Consider the following 19,177-nt stretch of genomic DNA (forward strand, 5'->3'; position numbering starts at 1 on the left):
ATGGAACAACAGGGAAAGTAATCCTTGTTTGTGTGCGTTTCACTGTCCACATGTTCAAAGTCAGAACACTGGAGAGTCCCAGACATTGCTTCTGGGGTCCCGTCTCATTGATAAAAACACTTATTCTTGGCACAGACAGAATATCCTGCAGTTCTATACTAAGCTGGCCTTTATGCCCAACCATGTCTACTGCGTGATGGAAAAAAAACATGGAAATGCTGGTAAAAATGTGGAAGGACCACACACCTCCCATCAAACAGGTTCTCTTTTGAGAATATTCAATGCAGCTGTTTTCATTCTGTTAGATGATAATTAAAAAAACAAACAAACCCTTTTCTGGAGAAGGTCTTTCATCTGGAGGTCTACGCACTTGCCCTGATTCACTCCTCGCTGTGGGCAGATTTTTTGCGCATTGCAAACGGGAAGGCCCAAATGTGGATCTGCAACCTCATCCAGCCCTGATAAGCATTGGAATGCAGGACAGGAAGGAATGTTGACATACAGCTAAATATGTCTTTCCATCCACAAAAGTCACAACATCAGAAGGCTGTTTCTAGGATTTCCCTTGCCGGACTGGGGTGATGAACGCTAAGCCCATTCCACCTTGCTTACTGCACTGCTGATGGTTTCCTTTTTAGAAACACTTTTTTTAAAAAAACCAGTCTTCTGCTGCATCTAGCAAAGATCTTCTAAGCTGCATCTAGCAAAGAGATGCAGTACATTGGAATGCAGTAGCTATCCCTAAGACAGCATATTTGCAGTTACCGTTTGGATCAAAGTTATGGGCAGAATCCAGGCACAGTGAAGCTCTATAAAGCTCTGCCGGTTTCAGAGGGAGAAAATTCAGTGTCTTTAAATGTCACTCTTCCTTTGAAATCAACAGGACTGCAACTAGAGTCTTCAACGCAAACATACCACAGGAGTGAGTTCCCATTTACTTCCCAATAGTCATATCTAGGATTCTATTAAGCCGCTGAAACTGCATGTGATCCAAGAGGGAACATAGGCTCATTCTGCTGGAATCTGAAACTGAGAAATGCTTAGCCGGGGATAGAATTGTACTCCAACACCCTGATCCTGTGCCAGGTAGCATGAAGGCTGAAGGTTTCTACATTCCAAATCCTATGTAGTGGGAAACTGGACTCCCATTTTCCTGCCCAGGGCAGGGAATCACCAACCCCACCCCAGCTTCCTGCCCCCAAGGAATTGAAGAGCAGGAGAAAAAAAATGGACTCCACATGGTAGAACTCTAAGCATTTCCCCTAGCATTGATGGTAAAGACAATGGTAAAGTCCATGGAGACTAGGGGGGGACCTGGAAGTGATTTCATATCCATTCCTAATTCTGCCCTTCCTAGGCACGGTCCTCCAAACTGTCTAACACAGGGGTGTCCGACTCTGGTGCCCCAGATGTTCACAAACTACGATTCCCATCAGCCCTTGCCAGCATGGACAATTGGGAATTGTAGTCCGTGAACATCTGGGGCACCAGAGTTGGACACCCTTGGTCTAACATTTGCCAAGGCAAAGTTGGTAACTCCAGAGGGAAGCATGTATGGTGAGAATAACTTCTCCAATTCAACAGCCAGGGCTATTTAACAGCCGAGTATTATTCTGCTGCAAGATGCGCAATAAAGGGTGAATGTTTCACAAACAGCTCAGGCCTGTCTTTGTTCCTACTGCAAACCCACACACTGGTGGGATAGTTCAAGTCCAAGTGGAACCCAAGTATTTCCTGGCATGTTCTTGGGAGGCAACCTGGAATCTAAGAGATCCAGGGTGAGAAGATACCTAGCTCTGGCCAGCATCTTTCATTCCCAGATCACCACTGAGACCCATTGGTTACCCCCTGCCTGCTAAAGGTTGTATGGTACAAATCTGCTTTGAAAACTTGCTTGGATGTCCCCCGTCGTTTATAGAAAGAATGAGCCTCAATTTTCAGCCTCCTCCCCAGCCTATCAAACAAAAGCTCCAAAGTAGACCTCCCCCACACCCCATTTTAGACTGTCTCCAGACGGTGAAACTCCAGAGTTTGTAAGCAGCCTACTCCAAACCTATGGCGTGCCTGCCTGCTTGCCTCTTGGACTTAGTGATGCTACTACCTCTTTCCAAAGCCTAAGAGCTGCCTTAGGAGTGCTGAGTGGTCCAGGACAATGGAGGGGACAAAACTGAATAAATAAACCTTGCCTTCACCATTCCTGCTTGCCTGCCCCAGCCCAGTCCCCAGGCCTCCAGCAGCGATATCACTCCTGCAGCGAGCTCTTCATATGGTGCTAAGAGCCAAACTGTGCACCTGTGCACTTCGAAAGGCATGCATCAGTGCACACCTTCTTGCTAGCACTGCATGCACCTGCAGTTGAGTCCAGCAACTGCCCATTGCTGTTTTCAGGCACTGAGGACAGAAAATGCATCCACTGACGAAGCTGGCTTGGAACAGCTTCCCGGAGCTTCTCCTGTGGCAGCTGCCGAATCCACAGTGATCAGAAACGTTTCTGTTATGCACCACAGGGGAAAACAGCGTCCCCACCCCAACTCTATGAGGAAATTCACAGAGATTCACTGGATAGGCTTGTTCTAGAGCAGAGGTACCAAACTCATTTGTTATGAGAGCAGGATATGATATACATGTAGCTTGGTTGGGTCGGGCCAGGGGCTGGAGGTGGCTGCCTTGGCTAGCAAACCCCCAGTGAACTCACCAGGCCAGATCAAGAGTGGGCTGGGGCGGCTGCTTGGACTGGTGAGCCCACAGTGGGAAGAAAGTATTTCCCCCCTGTAGCATTGATAACAAAACTACCATAGAAAATTCAAGGAGCCTAGTCTGTTGGCCTCTCGGGTGCTTAATGAGGCTTACGGGGCTGATGAAGTCGATCTGTGGCTACCAATCTTGATCCTCCTCGATGTGAGATTGCAAATGCCTTAGCAGACCAGGTGCTCGGGAACAGCAGCAGCAGAAGGCCATTGCTTTCACATCCTGCCTGTGAGCTCCCAAAGGCATCTGGTGGGCCACTGAGAGTAGCAGAGTGCTGGACTAGATGGACTCTGGTCTGAGCCAGGAGGCTCTTTCCTATGTTCTTATGTAGAAGCCTGGTCATGGAACCTGGTCGACTGATCTCTGCTTCAGGAACATGACAGTCAGCCAAGGCTGGGGAAGGGGAGAATCAAATGAGCACTGAGATCCCAAGGAGGCCACTGGAAAAAGGAGAGAGTGGAATTCTAGAATCTGCCCTGCCCAGGAGGCTGTCTGAGGAACACGGCCAACGGGGAAGGCTCGACAATAAGATCTGAAAAACATTCTTTGGGCCACAAATCACCTGTTCCCTCTTTCTGTGCGGTAGTGCAGGTGCCCAGGGAGGGAGAGGAGGGAGGGCGGGAGTGGGCCAGCAGCTCCGCAATGCCATGGCTAAGCTGTGCCTATTGCACACATCAAAGACAGATCCGACTTACTGCACAATACACCTGGCACAAGCGGGCAGCCGCTGGTACCTGTCAAAACATTTTACCCTACATTTGTGTGTCTGTGTGTGTGTTTTTAGTGTTGTCGTCAAGTTTAAACAGATGGCTCTAGCCTGGCTGAACGAACGTAGGCAAAGAAGAAAAAGAGGAGGGGGGTGGTAAGAGAGAGAGAGAGTTTGTTTCAACCCTCCCCCCCCCATCCCCCTGTCCCCGTGCTTGACTGGTGGGTTGGAGCTATTAGGGTCAGTCCTCTCACCCAGGCACCCAGCTCTGATTGGTGGGCTGCGGGGCACCGGGCAAAGTGGCCATGTTGAGACCGTTTTGTGGCGGAAGAGCGGAGTCAAAGTTGAAGTCCATCTCGTCGCTGTCCATGAAGTCGTTGAGAATGATGGACTCCACGTCACACTCCAGGCTGCCATTGAACATGTCCAAGTCTAAGTCCGCTGGGAATCTGTCCTGGCCCATGACGGGAGTGTGCATGGCTTCTGGGTAGGATCCCTGCAAGGAATCTAGCAAGCTCATATGTGCCCCTTGGTTGTTGACGTACGAATGGATGTGCCCATGGTGAGGCATGGCCACCATGCCGCAAGAGTCGTTGGGCAAGCTCATAAGGCTGATAGGAGAGGGTAAGGCACTGTTGTTGACGGCGGGGTGGTGGTTGGCTGGTGACGGGTGATACAACGCGTTGCTCTTCATCAGGGCAGAGGAGTGGGGAGGGTAGGGGACGAGGCCTATCTCTCCACCTCCACCCCCACCACTGCACGCAATGGCGTTCTGTCTGTGGCCACGGGGCGGCACCATGCTGCCCGCTTGCGGCATGTGCGGCTCACCCTCCTTGTGTGCGTAGGAGATGGACGAGAGCAGGTCCTGCAAGGAGGTGTTGCGATAGGAGTTCATCGGGGCAAAGGTGGCCTGCTTGTTCTCCTGGATGGTCTGCATGGGCAGACGGCGCATGAGGCTCATGGCAGGCTGGCTGTAGATGGTCCCACAGTAAGTATTCCCTCCTCCTCCTCCTCCATTGTCCACCACCGAGCACTTGGAGTTGAAGCTGAAGGTGGAGTTCCTTTGTCGGAGGCCCCCAGCGGGCAGGGGCTGAGCGGGACTCATATTGTAGCTGTCCTGCAGGTCTTCGAGAAGGCTCTCGCCCAGACTCTCGTTCAGGTTAATGGTGCCCGTGAGGTCCGTCAGCCTGGGCATCTCCACGGAGCAGCGGGCATTCAGGGAGGGGGACATAGTGCTCGATGGGCTCGGGTACATCAGGGGTGAGGACGGGGTCCCGTCATCCTCTTCCAATTCGTCCGGCTCGTGGTTGGCCATGATTGGGGAGAGGCGCCCGCTGAGCGTGCTGGCGGAGGAGTTGGCCCGTGTCCGGAAGTCGGCCCAAGCGTCGTACTCCTCGCCAGCGTGGGAGGCGGGGCTCCCGGACCATTTGGCCTGCTGGCTCGCCGGGCTCTCCTCCCCGCGCTCCTGAGTCGTTTGCTGCTGCTTCTTCTTGCTGGCTTTGCCTTTGATGCGCAAGAACTTGCTGTTGTTGTCCATGGAGACGGCCCGCCGGCGCGGGGTCTTTCCGGTTTTGCCCCCTTCCGGGTTCAGCATCCACCAGGAACTCTTCCCGGTGCCCTCATTCTGCACGCGGATGAAGCGGGTGTGCAGGGAGAGGTTGTGGCGAATCGAGTTCTGCAGAGGGAGAAAAAGACAGTCAGTGTCAACCAGTGGTCCTCAAAACCCCGTGCCCAGAACTCCTTGCCCAGTACCTAACATGTGAGGCCTCGGGGGACTTCCAGATGCCCTCATTCTCCAGGAACTAGAGTTCGTTTGAAGGTGCCCTGCCTGTTGAATCAGGGTTTTGGGCTCTCCCAGGGCAGATTCTAACAGCAACCATTACAGGTGATAATGCGCCAAGGTGGCAAATACTTCTATTGTTTGACGCTACCATCACCAAGAAAGGTGACACATAGAAATGTCCTATCAAATTTAATTCCTAATAATGAAGGGCTGGATCCAGGCAGCTTCGTCAATCAGTCTCACCCAACCCTCCTTCTAATCACAACCCCCATTCTACATGGCTTTTGTCCATGATCCCTCGCAAGATCTTGGGGGTCAAAGCAAGACCCATTCCTCCTTTCACCATGTATGGATCCAACCATACATTTTCATCCCACCTTTCTTTCTAGGAGTTTACGGCAGTATATAGGACTAGCTGTTAACATGGACAGGCTCCTAACAGGGAAAGGCTCTGTGCACACACCACACAATCGGTGTCTCGTTCCGTTCCTTGCATCCCACCAAGGAACTCCAAGTCTATGTGCCATATTATCCCTTACTGGTTTAGCCTCACAACAACCTTGCAAGGTAGTTTAGGCAGAAAAAGAGAGTCACTGGCCCAAGATCACTTTCACACATCCCCTCAGGAAAGTAGTGACATCCACAGCACCTTCCCACCTCCAGGGCCTGTGTACCCCCACCCCCACCCCTTTTCCCCTCTCCATAGCTCAGCAGTTCTTAGGGATGGGGGACTGGCGTAATGCCCATTGGGCAAGGTGGGCAGCTGCCCAGGGCATCACCTTGTGGGGGGCATCAAAATACTGGGTTCGTTTTTGGGTAATTTTAGTGGTTTTCCATTTTTGGCCTGCAGGGGGCGCAGTTTTTAGGCTAGTGGCACCAAAATTTCTGCGTATCATCAGGAGACTGTCCTTATGCTACCCCCAAAGTTTGGTGAGGTTTGGTTCAGGGAATCCAAAGTTATGGACTCCCAAAAGGGGTGCCCAGGCAAATTTCAGGATGTTCTTGCAGGGAGGGCATTCTTGGACGTATCAGCACCAACATTTCAGGGTATCATCTGGAGACTGTCATGATGGCACCCCCAAGGTTTGGTGCAGTTTGGTTCAGGGGTTCCAAAGTTACGGACCCTCAAAAGGGTAGCCCCCATCTCCTTAGCAAAGAATGTGGGATGGGGTACCCTCTTTGAGGGTCCATAACTTTGGACCCCCTAAACCAAACTGCACCAAACTTTGGGGGTACCATAAGGACAGTCTCCAGATGATACCCTGAAATTTTGGTGCCAATACATCCATAAATGCGCCCCCTGAAGGAACATCCCAGAAATTTGCCCAAGAATCTTTGTTCTGCATTGAGTTTTCTGTATTGCTGTCCATGGGGGTTGCAGGATGGGGGGAGGGACATTTCTGAAGGCACAGTCTCAAAACTTTCAGGGCCTCATCAGGAGACTTCCCTGATGATACCCCCCAGGTTTGGTGCAGTTTGGTTCAGGGGGGCCAAAGTTATGGACCCTCAAATCTGTAGCCCCCATCTCCTATTAGTTCCCATGGAAACAATGGGGGATGGGGCACCAGCTTTGGGAGTCCATAACTTTGGACTCCTTGAACTAAACCTCACCAAACTTGGGGAGTAGCATAAGGACAGTCTCCTGATGATATGCTGAAATTTTGGTGCTGATATGTCTAAAACCTTCACCCCCTGTAGGCACCAATGTCCCGGTGCAAAAATAATTTGGTCGTGGTGGAGTGGCCGCCCATGGGGGGTGGGGGGCATCCAACTCAGGTTTTGCCCAGGGCTACAGTTTGCCCAGGGCTGCCTCGTTACGCCTCTGGGATGGGGAAACTGTACGATCTGTATTGTCTGAAAAGAAAGATTTACAGTGGCAGTGCCAAAAATTATGTTGCAACACCTCTTGTTTCAGGTCTCAAATTGTGGGTTGGATCTACGGTTACTGGCGTAAGATTGATTTTTTGCTAGAAATTGGATTTAGAAAGTCACTCCCAACTTGTATGACTGGATAGGTAAAATAAAAGAGATTTATATTTTGGTAAAGTTAACCTTATATATATATAAGGTGATGCGATAGATATATATATATAGAAAGTTAACCTTATATATATAAGGTGATGCGATAGATATATATAACGATACTCACGAATTAGACAATTTATGATCAAATACAATACAGAGAATGGAAATGGTCATTTTGTCGTTTCGAGTCAGGGTTCCTTTAGTGGGTGGTTTACAATCATTTGTTTTATCGTGTGTGTTGTGTGTGTATTTTCAATAGATTTTTATGAGGTCTGTATCTGTATTTGTAAATAGAAAATAAAAAAATAAAAAAACTCGCCCGTCTATACGATAAGCTTAGAGAAGAAATCTTGGGGCCGAACTTGACTGAATGGGCTACAAAAAGATAATAAATGGAAACTGAACTATTTGCTGCTGGGCAAGGACCAAAGAATTTCCAGTAACGTAGCTCGGTTTTGTGTTTTAGTAAATACAGGAAAGCAGGAGACCATCAGAAAGCATAGGAGACCCTCAGTTCTTAGAGGAAGGTTAAAATAAGTTCTACTATATATTTTAACTTTTTACCTCTTTGTTTGTAAAAAAAATTGGAATTTGGCCTTTTATTAATTATTGCATTACTGGTTGTTAACCGTCAATAAACATTCATTCATTCATTCATTCATTCATTCATTCATTCATTCATTCATTCATTCATTCACCCCTCAGTCTGTTTCTGGAGGTCCCCTATTTACCCCCACCTCCAAGGAGCATTTCAGAGAGCAGGACAAGGGAGACCAAAACCCCTCCACAAACAACAAACGCGCTGCATCAACCGCTGCTTTATCAACTGCGCTAAGCCCACATATAAAGTGCAATACATTGAGAAATTTAGACCAAAACCTCTCCCATCAGCCCAAACGACTGGTCAATCCAACCCCTCTTCATCTCCATCCACACGGTAATGCATTTCCATTTCCCAACAGGTGCCAGGCTTCATTCTCTGACCCAAGCAGTACAAGATGGTAAGGACTGCCCTGAACATTTCTTTCCAAAATGCTTCTCTTTAGGGAAATGACCATCTTTCCGCCTCGCTCAACCATTTCATCAGCCAAGCTTGGCACCCCTTCTGGTTCCTGAGTGCCCCATTCAGCGCCTAGCGGGTCTCCCATTCCCATGGCAAACAAAAGCTCTCGCAGCTGCTGGCGCACTTTGCTGCCAGGGCTCCCTGCCATCTGATACATTTTTTTTGTTCACGCCATCCAAAAAGCAAAGCTTCGAGAGTACAAAATGAAGCCGGTGGAGAAGCTCAACCTTTTCTCGGCTCCTGGCGACGCTTTTCATTCCCAACGCCCGGTGGGCACAGAGAGCCAGCGGGAAATTCGATCCGCCACAGGCGTGGGATGCTGGGAAACTCTTGCCTGTGACCTGTGGATTATGCCTCTTCTGCCATCCAAGGGAATTTTCCCATGGAATTCTCAGTGGGGCTCTGCACAGCTGATTAGGTTGCTAGACAATAGCGTTGTTGGAGCACTGCCCCCAGCAAACACGGCCAGCCAGAGCAAGCGGGGAGGGAAGATGGATTCTCAGAAGCCTGCTGGTAAAGCGTTTGTGCCCCCCTTCCTCAAGAGGGGAGGAACTAGGGGAGGAAAGTTCAGGAGATGGTGAAGGACCTATGCTGCAGCTGTGCTAGCAAGCAGGGCAGTATTGGGGATCAGTGGGTGAAATTCCACCTCTGCGTCTTGAGTTCAAATTCCAGCTATCCCGTGGGTCCAATTAGACAATGTATGGGAGATTGGCAATTGGGGATCCCCACTTTTCTCTTCCTGTTTAAAAAAACCCTGTAAAACTGCCATGGTGAGGAAGAACACATTTGATCAGGGATGCAGAATTTGGGGGTTATAGTAATGCAGGTGGGGGGAATTCAGAAATGGTAGAGCACACTGGGGAAATCATAGAGGTTATCCTGACAATGGTAATGGGGGATGACTTTAGACCTCTTAAAAACCCACTATATTATCAGGGCCGGAGTGTTAGGCTAAGAGGTATGAGATCCAGGTTCAAATCCCGCCCCCCATTTTGCCATGTGAATTCACAGGGTGACTCTATATTAGTCAAGTTTTCTCAGCCTAACCTACACCACAGGTGAGGATAAAATGGAGGAGAGTGGGATGGAGGTAGCTGCTTTGGGGAGAAAAGATAAATATCTAACAAAATATGCTTGGTGACAGATCTGCAAAAAGATTTCCCACTTATTTTAACAGCAAAGATTTCCCACTTATTTTAACAGGGCCACAGGGGAGGGAGCTAATAATCTGGGCTGGGACTACATTGCAGGAGAGAACAGGGATCTAACATCCACATACAGACACACATAAGAAGAAGAAGAAGAATTTGGATTTATATCCTCCCTTTCTCTCCTGAAGAGACTCAAAGGGGCTTACAATCTCCTTGCCCTTCCCCCCTCACAACAAACACCCTATGAGATAGGTGGGGCTGAGAGAGCTCCAAAAAGCTGTGAGTAGCCCAAGGTCACCCAGCTGGCATGTGTGGGAGTGCCCAGGCTAATCTGAATTCCCCAGATAAGCCTCCACAACTCAAGCAGAGTTGGGAATCAAACCCGGTTCCTCCAGATCAGAGTGCACCTGCTCTTAGCCACTACGCCACTGCTGCTCCCTCTCTACATCCCCTCTCTAAAAACTCTCTATATGCTTTTTAATCTCACCTCTATACCTGCTGTTGCAGTCTTGCAATTACTGTGTACAAGGAGGCCCCAAGTATCATTATAATTGCAGCAACCGAGAGTCTGCCTGATGAAGAGTGCAGTGGAACCCCCAAACTTACACATTCCACCCTCAACTGATCATTTCTCTATTTGTTAAAAATGAGCCCGGAGCAGAGATGACAACCAGCAAGGGGACTCAGATGAGTCCATCAGTGAGAGAAGAATGGGCGAGGAGCTGCCGAACGGTTCGGTGCCTTGGCTTTGTCCAGAGGCATGCTAATGAGCAGGCAAGCCAGTTACAGGCCCCATAGATCATATTATGTAATGGCTTCTTTCTCTGCACTTCATTTATTTGGAGATTGCTTGCAGGCTGGCGCTGTGCCAGGAGCCACCAAATCCAAGTCTACAGAAATCAATCTTGCGCTGACTGATTAAGCCGTGTTTAGAACTAATTGCTCCTTCGTGTGTGGGGAGAATAAATTATGGGCTTTCATCTTGGCATCTTTAAAAGGCGGTGGCAGGTAGGGTCTAGGCGGTTAACCCTTTCCCTCCCACTGCTCAGAATTAGTTGGCATGCCAGGCAAGACACACCTGGAAAAAGGCAGACAGACCCGAGTTTGATTTTCTTTTCTTTTTTTTACAAGCATTATTTCAAGGACTGCTTTTCAATACCCTCCCTAAACACCCTCCTCTGGTTGAATTTTTCCCTATGAAGAGAAAACAACAGCAGCAGCTCCAGTTGGCACCTTTCAGGGCACCAGCAGAGAACCCAGGATGTCCTTTTTGAACTCTGCAGACTACGCCTTGCTTCTAGCACCAGGACCCTGCAGGGCTGTCAACCGCCTGTTCCTTTAATAGAGGTTTACTGCATTGAAATGGGCCACTGGAGGTTCTCATGGCAGAGAGGTAAATAACGTCACCTGGTAATTGCTGTCAATCAAACTGATCTTAAAGGGACAGCGGGACCCGTTTAAAAACTGGCAGTCCCTGGCTTCTAAGGTCAGCTCCACTGCACCAGAACTGTTACATCATCCACTAACCAGATTTCATACTTCAGCCGCCAAACACATTCACAGACAGAGGTGAATAAAATTCATTGCTTCTTTCATACCCCGCCTTTCTCCCCAATGGAGACCCAAACCAGCTTACATCATTCTCCTCTCCTGCATTTCATCCTCACAACAACCCTGTGAGGTAGACTGAACCTGAAAGTGTGTGACTGGCCCAAGTTGGGTTTCCAGGTTCCCAATATGGGAGGGGAATTGCCTGCCAACTGACCAAACTGCCTGCCAACCCTCAGCTGGTTGGCGGGTGGGAGCATGCCAGTAGAAGGGGAGGAGCAATCTGCGAACCCAGTGCAATGATGTCACTTCCGCATTAACGCAGAAGTGCCGGATCGCACCAGCGATGCTCTACCACTCTCCCCACAAAAACTCACAATAGAGCTTTTGGAGGAGAGTGCTACAGCGTTCCTAGCGCACTCCAATATTTCTGCGTCAAAGTGGAAGGGACATCATCACACTAGGCGCATGGATGGCCTCAGTGGTGGGATCCAAAATTTTTAGTAACAGGTTCCCTTGCCAGCCCCCCCCCCCCCAGCAAAGGGGGCAGAGGCGTACCTAGGCAAACCTGAGCCCTGGGCAAAACCTGAGTTGGATGCCCCCCCCATGGGCAGCCACCCCACCACGACCCCCCAAAATTTTTTTGCACCAGGTCATTTCTAAAATCATCATCACATTATAGAAAACGCCCCAACTCACAAATCTGAACACAGCAATGGTGAAACACGCAGGTTCTTTGATAGAGACTGGTGAGATAAAAGGTACGAAAGGCTGAGAATCAATGAATTGCAGTACCTGAAAGGGATTAACCCAGTTCAGGGAGTTACATTATTAGTCGCAATTGCTATATGGAACCTTCAGATTCAAAGGCAGTAGGCCTCTCGGGGAGGCAAGGGGGTGGAGACGGAAAAGCGGACCCAATTAGTAACCCCCTCTCGGCACACACAAATAATCAGTAACCCACTCTCGGGAACTGGTGAGAACCTGCTGGATCCCACCTCTGGATGGCCTGCCCCCACAAATCTCCTGTTGGTTGCTGAGAGGGACCTGGTAACCCTAGGCCCAAACCCACCCAGCAAGCTTGCACGACAGTCTTGGGACATGAGCGTGAGCCCTCCAGATTCCAGTCCGAGACTCTAACCACTGCACAGCATACTGTGTCATGTAATGTTCTTTTAAAGAGACAGGCCATTTGATCCAGGTCTGCTAGCCACCCAGCTCAGCTAATCACCATCATCTCTGGGCGGACAGGGAGCTATGCAGGAACTAATGCCGAACCCTGCAACCCACCACTATGCAGTGAGCAGACACTTTTGCCAGGACTGTCCCCCTCGAAGTGATAGCTACAGCAGCAGGACTAGATGGTGACAGGGTGGTGGACTTGAGGGAGGAGCAGCGTAGGTAATCCAGCCCTCCATCCAAAACCTGGAACCAGAGCTCCTGTTGGATTTTTACAACCTTCTCAGTCTCAAATCAGCTCCAAATCCCTTTAATCAAAGAGATCAACATTTGCAAATTACAGCGAAGGCACGTACAATCCATGTACACTTGCTTTCTCATTACACAAGTGTTGAGTAATTCTAATCTGACATTTAACACACACATACACACACACACACACACACACACACACCCCGCTGAATATGTGTGTGAATGTGTATTTGAAAGTGCACATTTATTCAGGGACTGGTCCAAATGTCATATGCCTGTATATAAGGACAGTAAATGCATTCATGGTAAGATCTGAACAGGTTGAGAAGAATGGTTGATGTCTTCAGCTGGGTGAAAAGAGTTATCCGGAGATGCACAGGAGGGATTTTTCCGCCCCCAAAAAGCCGAGGCATTGCTAATGCAAGAAGTTAGGTGTTCGGTGTGATTCATGACCCTGAAAAGCAAATCCTGGGGCTAAGGTGTAGGGAAACCTGGTTCAGCCGGAGCCCTGGTCACGCTCTGTCTGATTCTCTATATAGCCTCACTCCGCAGGAAGCTCAAATACAAGGAATTATAGAAGAGCAGCTCTCTGTAGTTCTAAACACTTGAAAACAGGCATGGAACCAAAAGTGAAATTTGGACAACAATAACAAAAAATAAAATAAAATAGGTCAAATACCACGGTCCAGATTTTACTATTAATACAATTTGCTTTCGAATGTCAACACTGAAAGGTACTGACTTTTTCCCCAGTCAAACTAATTTAAAGCCAATAAGAATCGATTGGTAAAATATATACTTTTGCAGATGTCAAGCCCCTCAATGACAGACAGACTGAAATGCAAACAAAAAGGAATGAGGGCTGATGAAAAGACTGCATTATGAAAATATAGATTCAAATGGTTATATTCTGATTTCAGCAAAGAAAACGTGCTTCACTATACATCTCTCCACCCCTAAAAACGGTTTCAGCTCTAAACAGTATCAATGTTATTCAGAGCCTCATTCTATTTCCTTATTCATAGGCCTCCTCTGCTGGAATTCAGGAGGCCTGCCTGCAGGCAAGGTTGGAGCTATGGATTATTTTGAAATTATCTCTCATTCCTCCTGCAATGACCTGAAAAATACTCCATTTTGATTTTGCTGTTTCCTTGCAGGAACTGAGTCTGGGATCCTTTCTTTTGCCACCATTTTCTGTTTCCTCATACTGCCACATCTCTGCCAAAGGTACACATGGTTCCTACCCAAAACATGTACAGAACCACTGAGCTCCAGTCCCTTCCCGAAATGCACCTTGATACTGAATCAGACTATTGGTCAGTCTAGCTCAGTATTGTCTGCTCTGACTGGCAGCTGCTTTCCACGCTCTGGGAGAAACCAAATATAACTGAACCCAAAACTTTACCTCTGAGCCTCTGCCCCTCTCCTAGTTGAGTTGCCAGTTTCCTTGGACTGATCCCCGTTTTGCCACAGCTCTGGTACCCCGACAACTGGGAAGAGATGCCCATTTTGCCAGTCCTCTGAGCTATCCAAAGCTAGCATTATGCAAGCAGTCAGCTCTAGCTCTACCATTGTTTTGACAGTATGCCTCAAAGGTCTAGTTGTCAGCATCCACAGTAGTGTGACAGCCACGCGCTGCGCAAAAGACCTGCCCGCTTTTCTGTTGGCTGCCATTGAAGTTTCGAACCTTATAATATTGGGAATGTTTTGTTTAATGAGACTGGAAGTCACCTCAGGATCCCTCTACTCATTAATTTGTTTACTTCATTTATACCCCTCTTTTTCCCCCAGCGGGGACCCAAAGAAGCTTACATTGTTCTCTCCTCCATTTTTTCCTCACAACAACCCTATGTGATAGATTAGGCTCAGTGTGTGACTATTCCAAGATCACCTGGTGAGTTTCCATGGCAGAACGGAGATTCGAACTCGGGTCTCCCAGATCCCAGTCCAACACTCGCTATACCACACTGGCTCACACTAGTTGCACAGTGAGTACAAAGTATAAATGTCTCAAACAGATAAAGAAGTTCTTTCTCCCCCAAGTTCTTCCAGATACGATTGGCTTGTTTGTTTGGTAAATGAACTGTTATTGCCCAAGCACAAAAGTGTCAATATTTTGGTCATATGGATGTCACAAGGCAATTATGGGGTTGTCCTGTATTTTTTCCTTGAAGGATGTCCAGATCTGCCATATCATAACATGAGGTAAAGTAATCACCTCAGGCAGAAGATTCCAGAAGCGGCCCCATTTCCTTGCCTCCCTTCTCTATCTTTGTGTCTCTCTTTTTTGAAGTGTGTGCCATTTTTGCTTCTGGTGCACAACAGGAGTGTGCTGTATGCCTGTATTGAGGATGTTCTCGTTGCATACCTCAAAAAGGACTTTTTGTTCACCCTGAAAACTGAGAAGATAAAAACTACCTGTGCATCACTCTGTTGTCACATCCTTCCTATAAGGAGTCAAATCTCCATTCTGCCATGGAAGCTCACTGTGTGATTCACCCCTCCTCCATTTTATCTTCACAACAACCCTGCAGGGTCGATAGGCTGAGATGGGGGAAGACTGGCCTAAGTCACTCATTGAGCTTCATGGCAGAGTGGAGATCTGAATTCATGTTTTCTCAGTCCACTCTAACCTCTACATGCTAATGCTGTTTTCCAAAAAACAGTGAGCGAAGGGGAAGGAAAGTGGTGAATAGTGCAATCATAGGCCTGATGTCATGTGAATAACCTCTCCCCCATTAGTCATAAAAACAGACACCCCAAATTCTCATAAAGTGACACCAGAAGCACTATGTTAAGTGAAATTCGGAGCTGAAATGATTTTTTCGGGCCTTTATTGCATTCCCCAGCGCTCTTTACGTTTCATTTCCACCTCGGACAGAAACACTGCAATTTTTTTGCTTTGTTTTTGGCCTTCAGTCATGTGAACACGGTTTAAGTGGCCGCCTCAGGGGCTTGTCTGAGCAGGTGAGGCAACCGGCTGCAGCTTCCACGGCCAGAACTGGCAGGAAAAGGGCACACAAGGACAGGCGCACAGACACCCATGAGGTAAAAGCAAGGCCGCCTGGAAGATTCCCTGCCCTGAAATTCCCTCGCAGCCTTCGGCAAGGCGAGAGGGAGCTGTTCATCAAGCCGGAGCCTGAGCTCGCTATTGCCTTCGATGCCCACAAAGGAGGCACTTTGCCCTTTCAAGGATTTGGCACGGAGCCCGATGCCTCATTTGGCATCTGCAGGGACGAAGGAAGCTCACCCGGGCTCCTGAAAGAGATGCAAAGAACCAAAAAGGCGTTCTTTTTATTTCCGTGTTCTGGTCAGGGTTAATATGTCTGTGCGAAGGTAGATTCTGGCCTTGCAGCGTTTGAGACAGAACAGCATGGGTGGGGAGGGGGGACTGCGCAACAGCATGGGGGGGGCCGACTGCGACTGCCTTTTCAGCGAAGAAGGTTCATTAAAAACTAGAAGGCCACTGTCATTAAGACTCAGCTTGGCCTCGCCAAGGAGCCGGAGTCGACTCTGTGAAGGACTGTGTAGGCAGTGCGTGGCCAGCTGAGAGTAGTGAGCGTGGAGGTAGGGGGAAGACAGGGACAGCGGGCTTAATTAGCTCAAGGGAAGGAGCTCATTTGCACTGCTCGCTGCCTCCACGGTAACCGGAGATCAGATGCTCTTGCCCTCAGGGGAACCGCTGGACAAGGAGACTTCTACATTCCTGATGCCAGGCGACATGATCATTTGCGTCATGGCGCTGGTTGGTGGCCTCTCCTCTGCGCGTTTCTCACAGACTCGGAGAAGAGAGACGCGTATGTGTGCAGAGAAAGGGGCCCGCCTGGAGCCCTCTCCTCCGCAGCCAGGATTGTACCAGAGAGCTCCTTCGGCAGTGGAGCCGTGTACAGAACCAGTGGCTGTGGAGGCCAAAGGTCTCAAAGGTTTTAAGGTCTGACACAGTACAGCAAGATGTTTTCTTCCCCTGAAATTCCCTAACAATAGCTCAAGACTCCTGGTCAGCTATACATATATTTTAAAGGGCACAATGTTCCTGTGTGTCTATCGTCTGATTTGTCTCCTGCAGTCATGCAGCTTAGTGATATTGTAAAGCTACTATGTGAGACTGGCTGTTTATTATTATTATTATTTTACTTCTAAGAGTAAAGTTGCAGTTATAACCACAAAAGCAGGAAAATCGGATCTGCTGACAAGGCAGGGCTTTCTGTACTCTCAACTTCCCAGAAGAAAACGTGATTTTGTCAATTAACCAAAAAGAAACATCTTCCCCGAAAAGAAAAGCTAATGGAGACGGAGTATGTCCCAGAAAGCTTGGGATGTTGAGATCAGGTAAGATCCTACCAAAAGAAAAAATGGTGGAGAGAAGAAATTAGCCTGTTCAAGCTCTGAAGAGAATTCTAAAGGGAGAGATTTCCCAAAGGTTTTCTATTTCCTTTTATTCCTCACAGGTTTCCAGCTTTGTGGTAGAAGTAGTAGTAGTAGTAGTAGTAGTAGTAGTAGTAGTAGTAGTAGTAGTAGTAGTAGTAGTAGTAGTAATGGTGGTGGTGGTGGTGGTGGTAGTAGTTAGTAGCAGTATCACCACCATCATCATCATCAAGTACACAGCAAGATTGCTGCTTGAACTGATGGTGTTCTGAATTGTTATTGTTGTTGTTATTTGATTTCACTTCTGTATCATTATTAGAAAATCCACAATTTCCTCACGATCAACAAAAATGTTTCAAAGCCCTCTTGCCATCCCCCAGTTGCCATCCCCCAGTGTATATTTTAGTAGTGATGCGTCTGAAACCTAACCTGAATAAAAAACATTTATTTTTCTAAGTTCCAAAGCTTTCCCCCACGTAAACAGACACCTTTAAAAAAAAAAAGAATAACTATTGTTTGATGTGAGTCCTTTGAACCATCCTGCTGTGTTTATTCTGTTTTTATCTGTATGTCCTTGAATATTTATATACATTTAAATTGTTTTTAAATGATTTAATGCCTTGATATTTGCCACTTTGGGGACCCTATCGGAAAGAAAAGTGACATATAAATGCATTAAATACAAAAAATAAAATTAAAAGGTCTTTTCTTCAGGAACTAGGGTTGCCAGCTCTGGGTTGGGGGCTTCCTGGAGGCTTTAGGGGTGGAGCCTCGGGAGGATGGGGTTTGGGGAGGGGAGGGATCTCACCAGGGCATAACACCACCCTCCAAAGCAGCCATTTTCTCCAGGGGAACAGATCTTGGTTGTCTGGAGATCAATTGTGATAGCAGATCTCCGGGTACCACCTGGAGGTTGGCAACTCTGAGATCACCCAAGTATGAACGTGACAGGCAGCAATATGGATAGGCAGCATTTTCCTTGGGGTAAGCCCCACTGAATAAAATGGGGCTCACTTCTGAGTACGCAGGCATGTTTAGGACTGCTCCCACAGACCACCTGAAAAATCTACCTGAAAAGATGGGAATAGTCTGGAGCATTTGTGGCTGAAAAAGCAGAATTTAAGCATGTAAAAAAAGAATAAAGAATTTAAAAATACTAAGCCACTGGAGGAGGAGGAGTTTGGATTTATATCCTCCCTTTTTCTCCTGCAAGGAGACTCAAAGGGGCTTACAATCGCCTTTCCCTTCCCCCCGCACAACAAACACCCTTTGAGGTAGTTGGGGCTGGGATTGCTCAGAGGAACTGTTAACTAGCCCAAGGTCACCCAGCTGGCATGTGTTGGAGTGCGCAAACTAATCCAGTTCACCAGATAAGCCTCCACAGTTCAAGAGGCAGAGCGGAGAATCAAACCCAGTCCTCCAGATTAGAGTGCACCTGCTCTTACCCACTACACCGCTCAGATTAGCTACATTTCAAAAGCAAACAAAAAACAGGAATTATTCTTTTTTTAAAAAAAGACGAGAAGTAGCTTTTATTCTTTATATAGAAATGTCACAAATGTAGCCTATTTTTGTTTTGCTATTTTTTTTAAAAAAAAAATCATCAGTGGCACAAACCGGTACTCCAGGTGGTACCTAAAATCCAAATCCTGGCTGGCCACCGCCCTGTTGGAACAGGGATAAGATCTGTCTGGTATTTTATGCAGTCAGAAACTTGAGCACTGGTGTCTCAGGATACTTGTGGGTCCCACCAATAACACTTTGGTTAGAATAAGACAAGAATTGGTTGCAACCACCACCACCCTCCCCCCTTCCCAGCAAGTGATACCTGGAGACCACAAGCGATACCTTCAGGGTAAAACTGAAAGCCAACCCAATAACCCACGATCTTGCAGAACAGTTCATGACGTGAGGCCAAGGAATCCCGCGAACACACATCTCTCAGCCACATAAGCAAGCCTGAACCGGAGTCAACAAGGGCCACAATTATTAGAAAGGCAGCTGAAATGCAGCTTGCAACAAATAAAATCTAAGCCAGGGCTGAAGCTGCATTGCCAGTAGATCGCTTGCAATGGTCAAATGACAGATTCAGGATCAGTGATGTTTGCCGACTGATGGGGAAACCAAAGCAAAAGGCCTATGTCAGTTATTCTATAGGAAAAAATACATTTACCCTCAACAGAAATCCTACTCAAATTTAAAGGTAAAGCACTGGATCATTGCCAACTCATGGAGTGATGTTGCATCATGACATTTGCTAGGCAGATTTTGTTTATGAAGTGGTTTGCTGCCGCCTTCCCCAGTCATCTATACTTCACCCCCAGCTGGTTACTCACTTTAGTGACCTTGGAATTATA

The 19,177-nt window shown here is 47.8% G+C and overlaps 1 protein-coding gene across 1 annotated transcript in view; it reads right to left on the minus strand.

Annotated features, from left to right (window-relative positions):
* Positions 1-288: 288 nt before the first annotated feature.
* Positions 289-19,177, minus strand: part of FOXO6 (forkhead box O6) — a 143,807-nt gene continuing 124,918 nt past the window's right edge. The window contains exon 2 of the mRNA XM_048500563.1: positions 289-5,129. Coding sequence (XP_048356520.1) covers positions 3,705-5,129 — 1,425 coding nt within the window. The 3' untranslated portion in view covers positions 289-3,704. The remainder of the gene's footprint in view (positions 5,130-19,177) is intronic.

This window comes from Sphaerodactylus townsendi, linkage group LG06, assembly GCF_021028975.2.
Source record: "Sphaerodactylus townsendi isolate TG3544 linkage group LG06, MPM_Stown_v2.3, whole genome shotgun sequence".
Classification (NCBI taxonomy): Eukaryota; Metazoa; Chordata; class Lepidosauria; order Squamata; family Sphaerodactylidae; genus Sphaerodactylus; species Sphaerodactylus townsendi.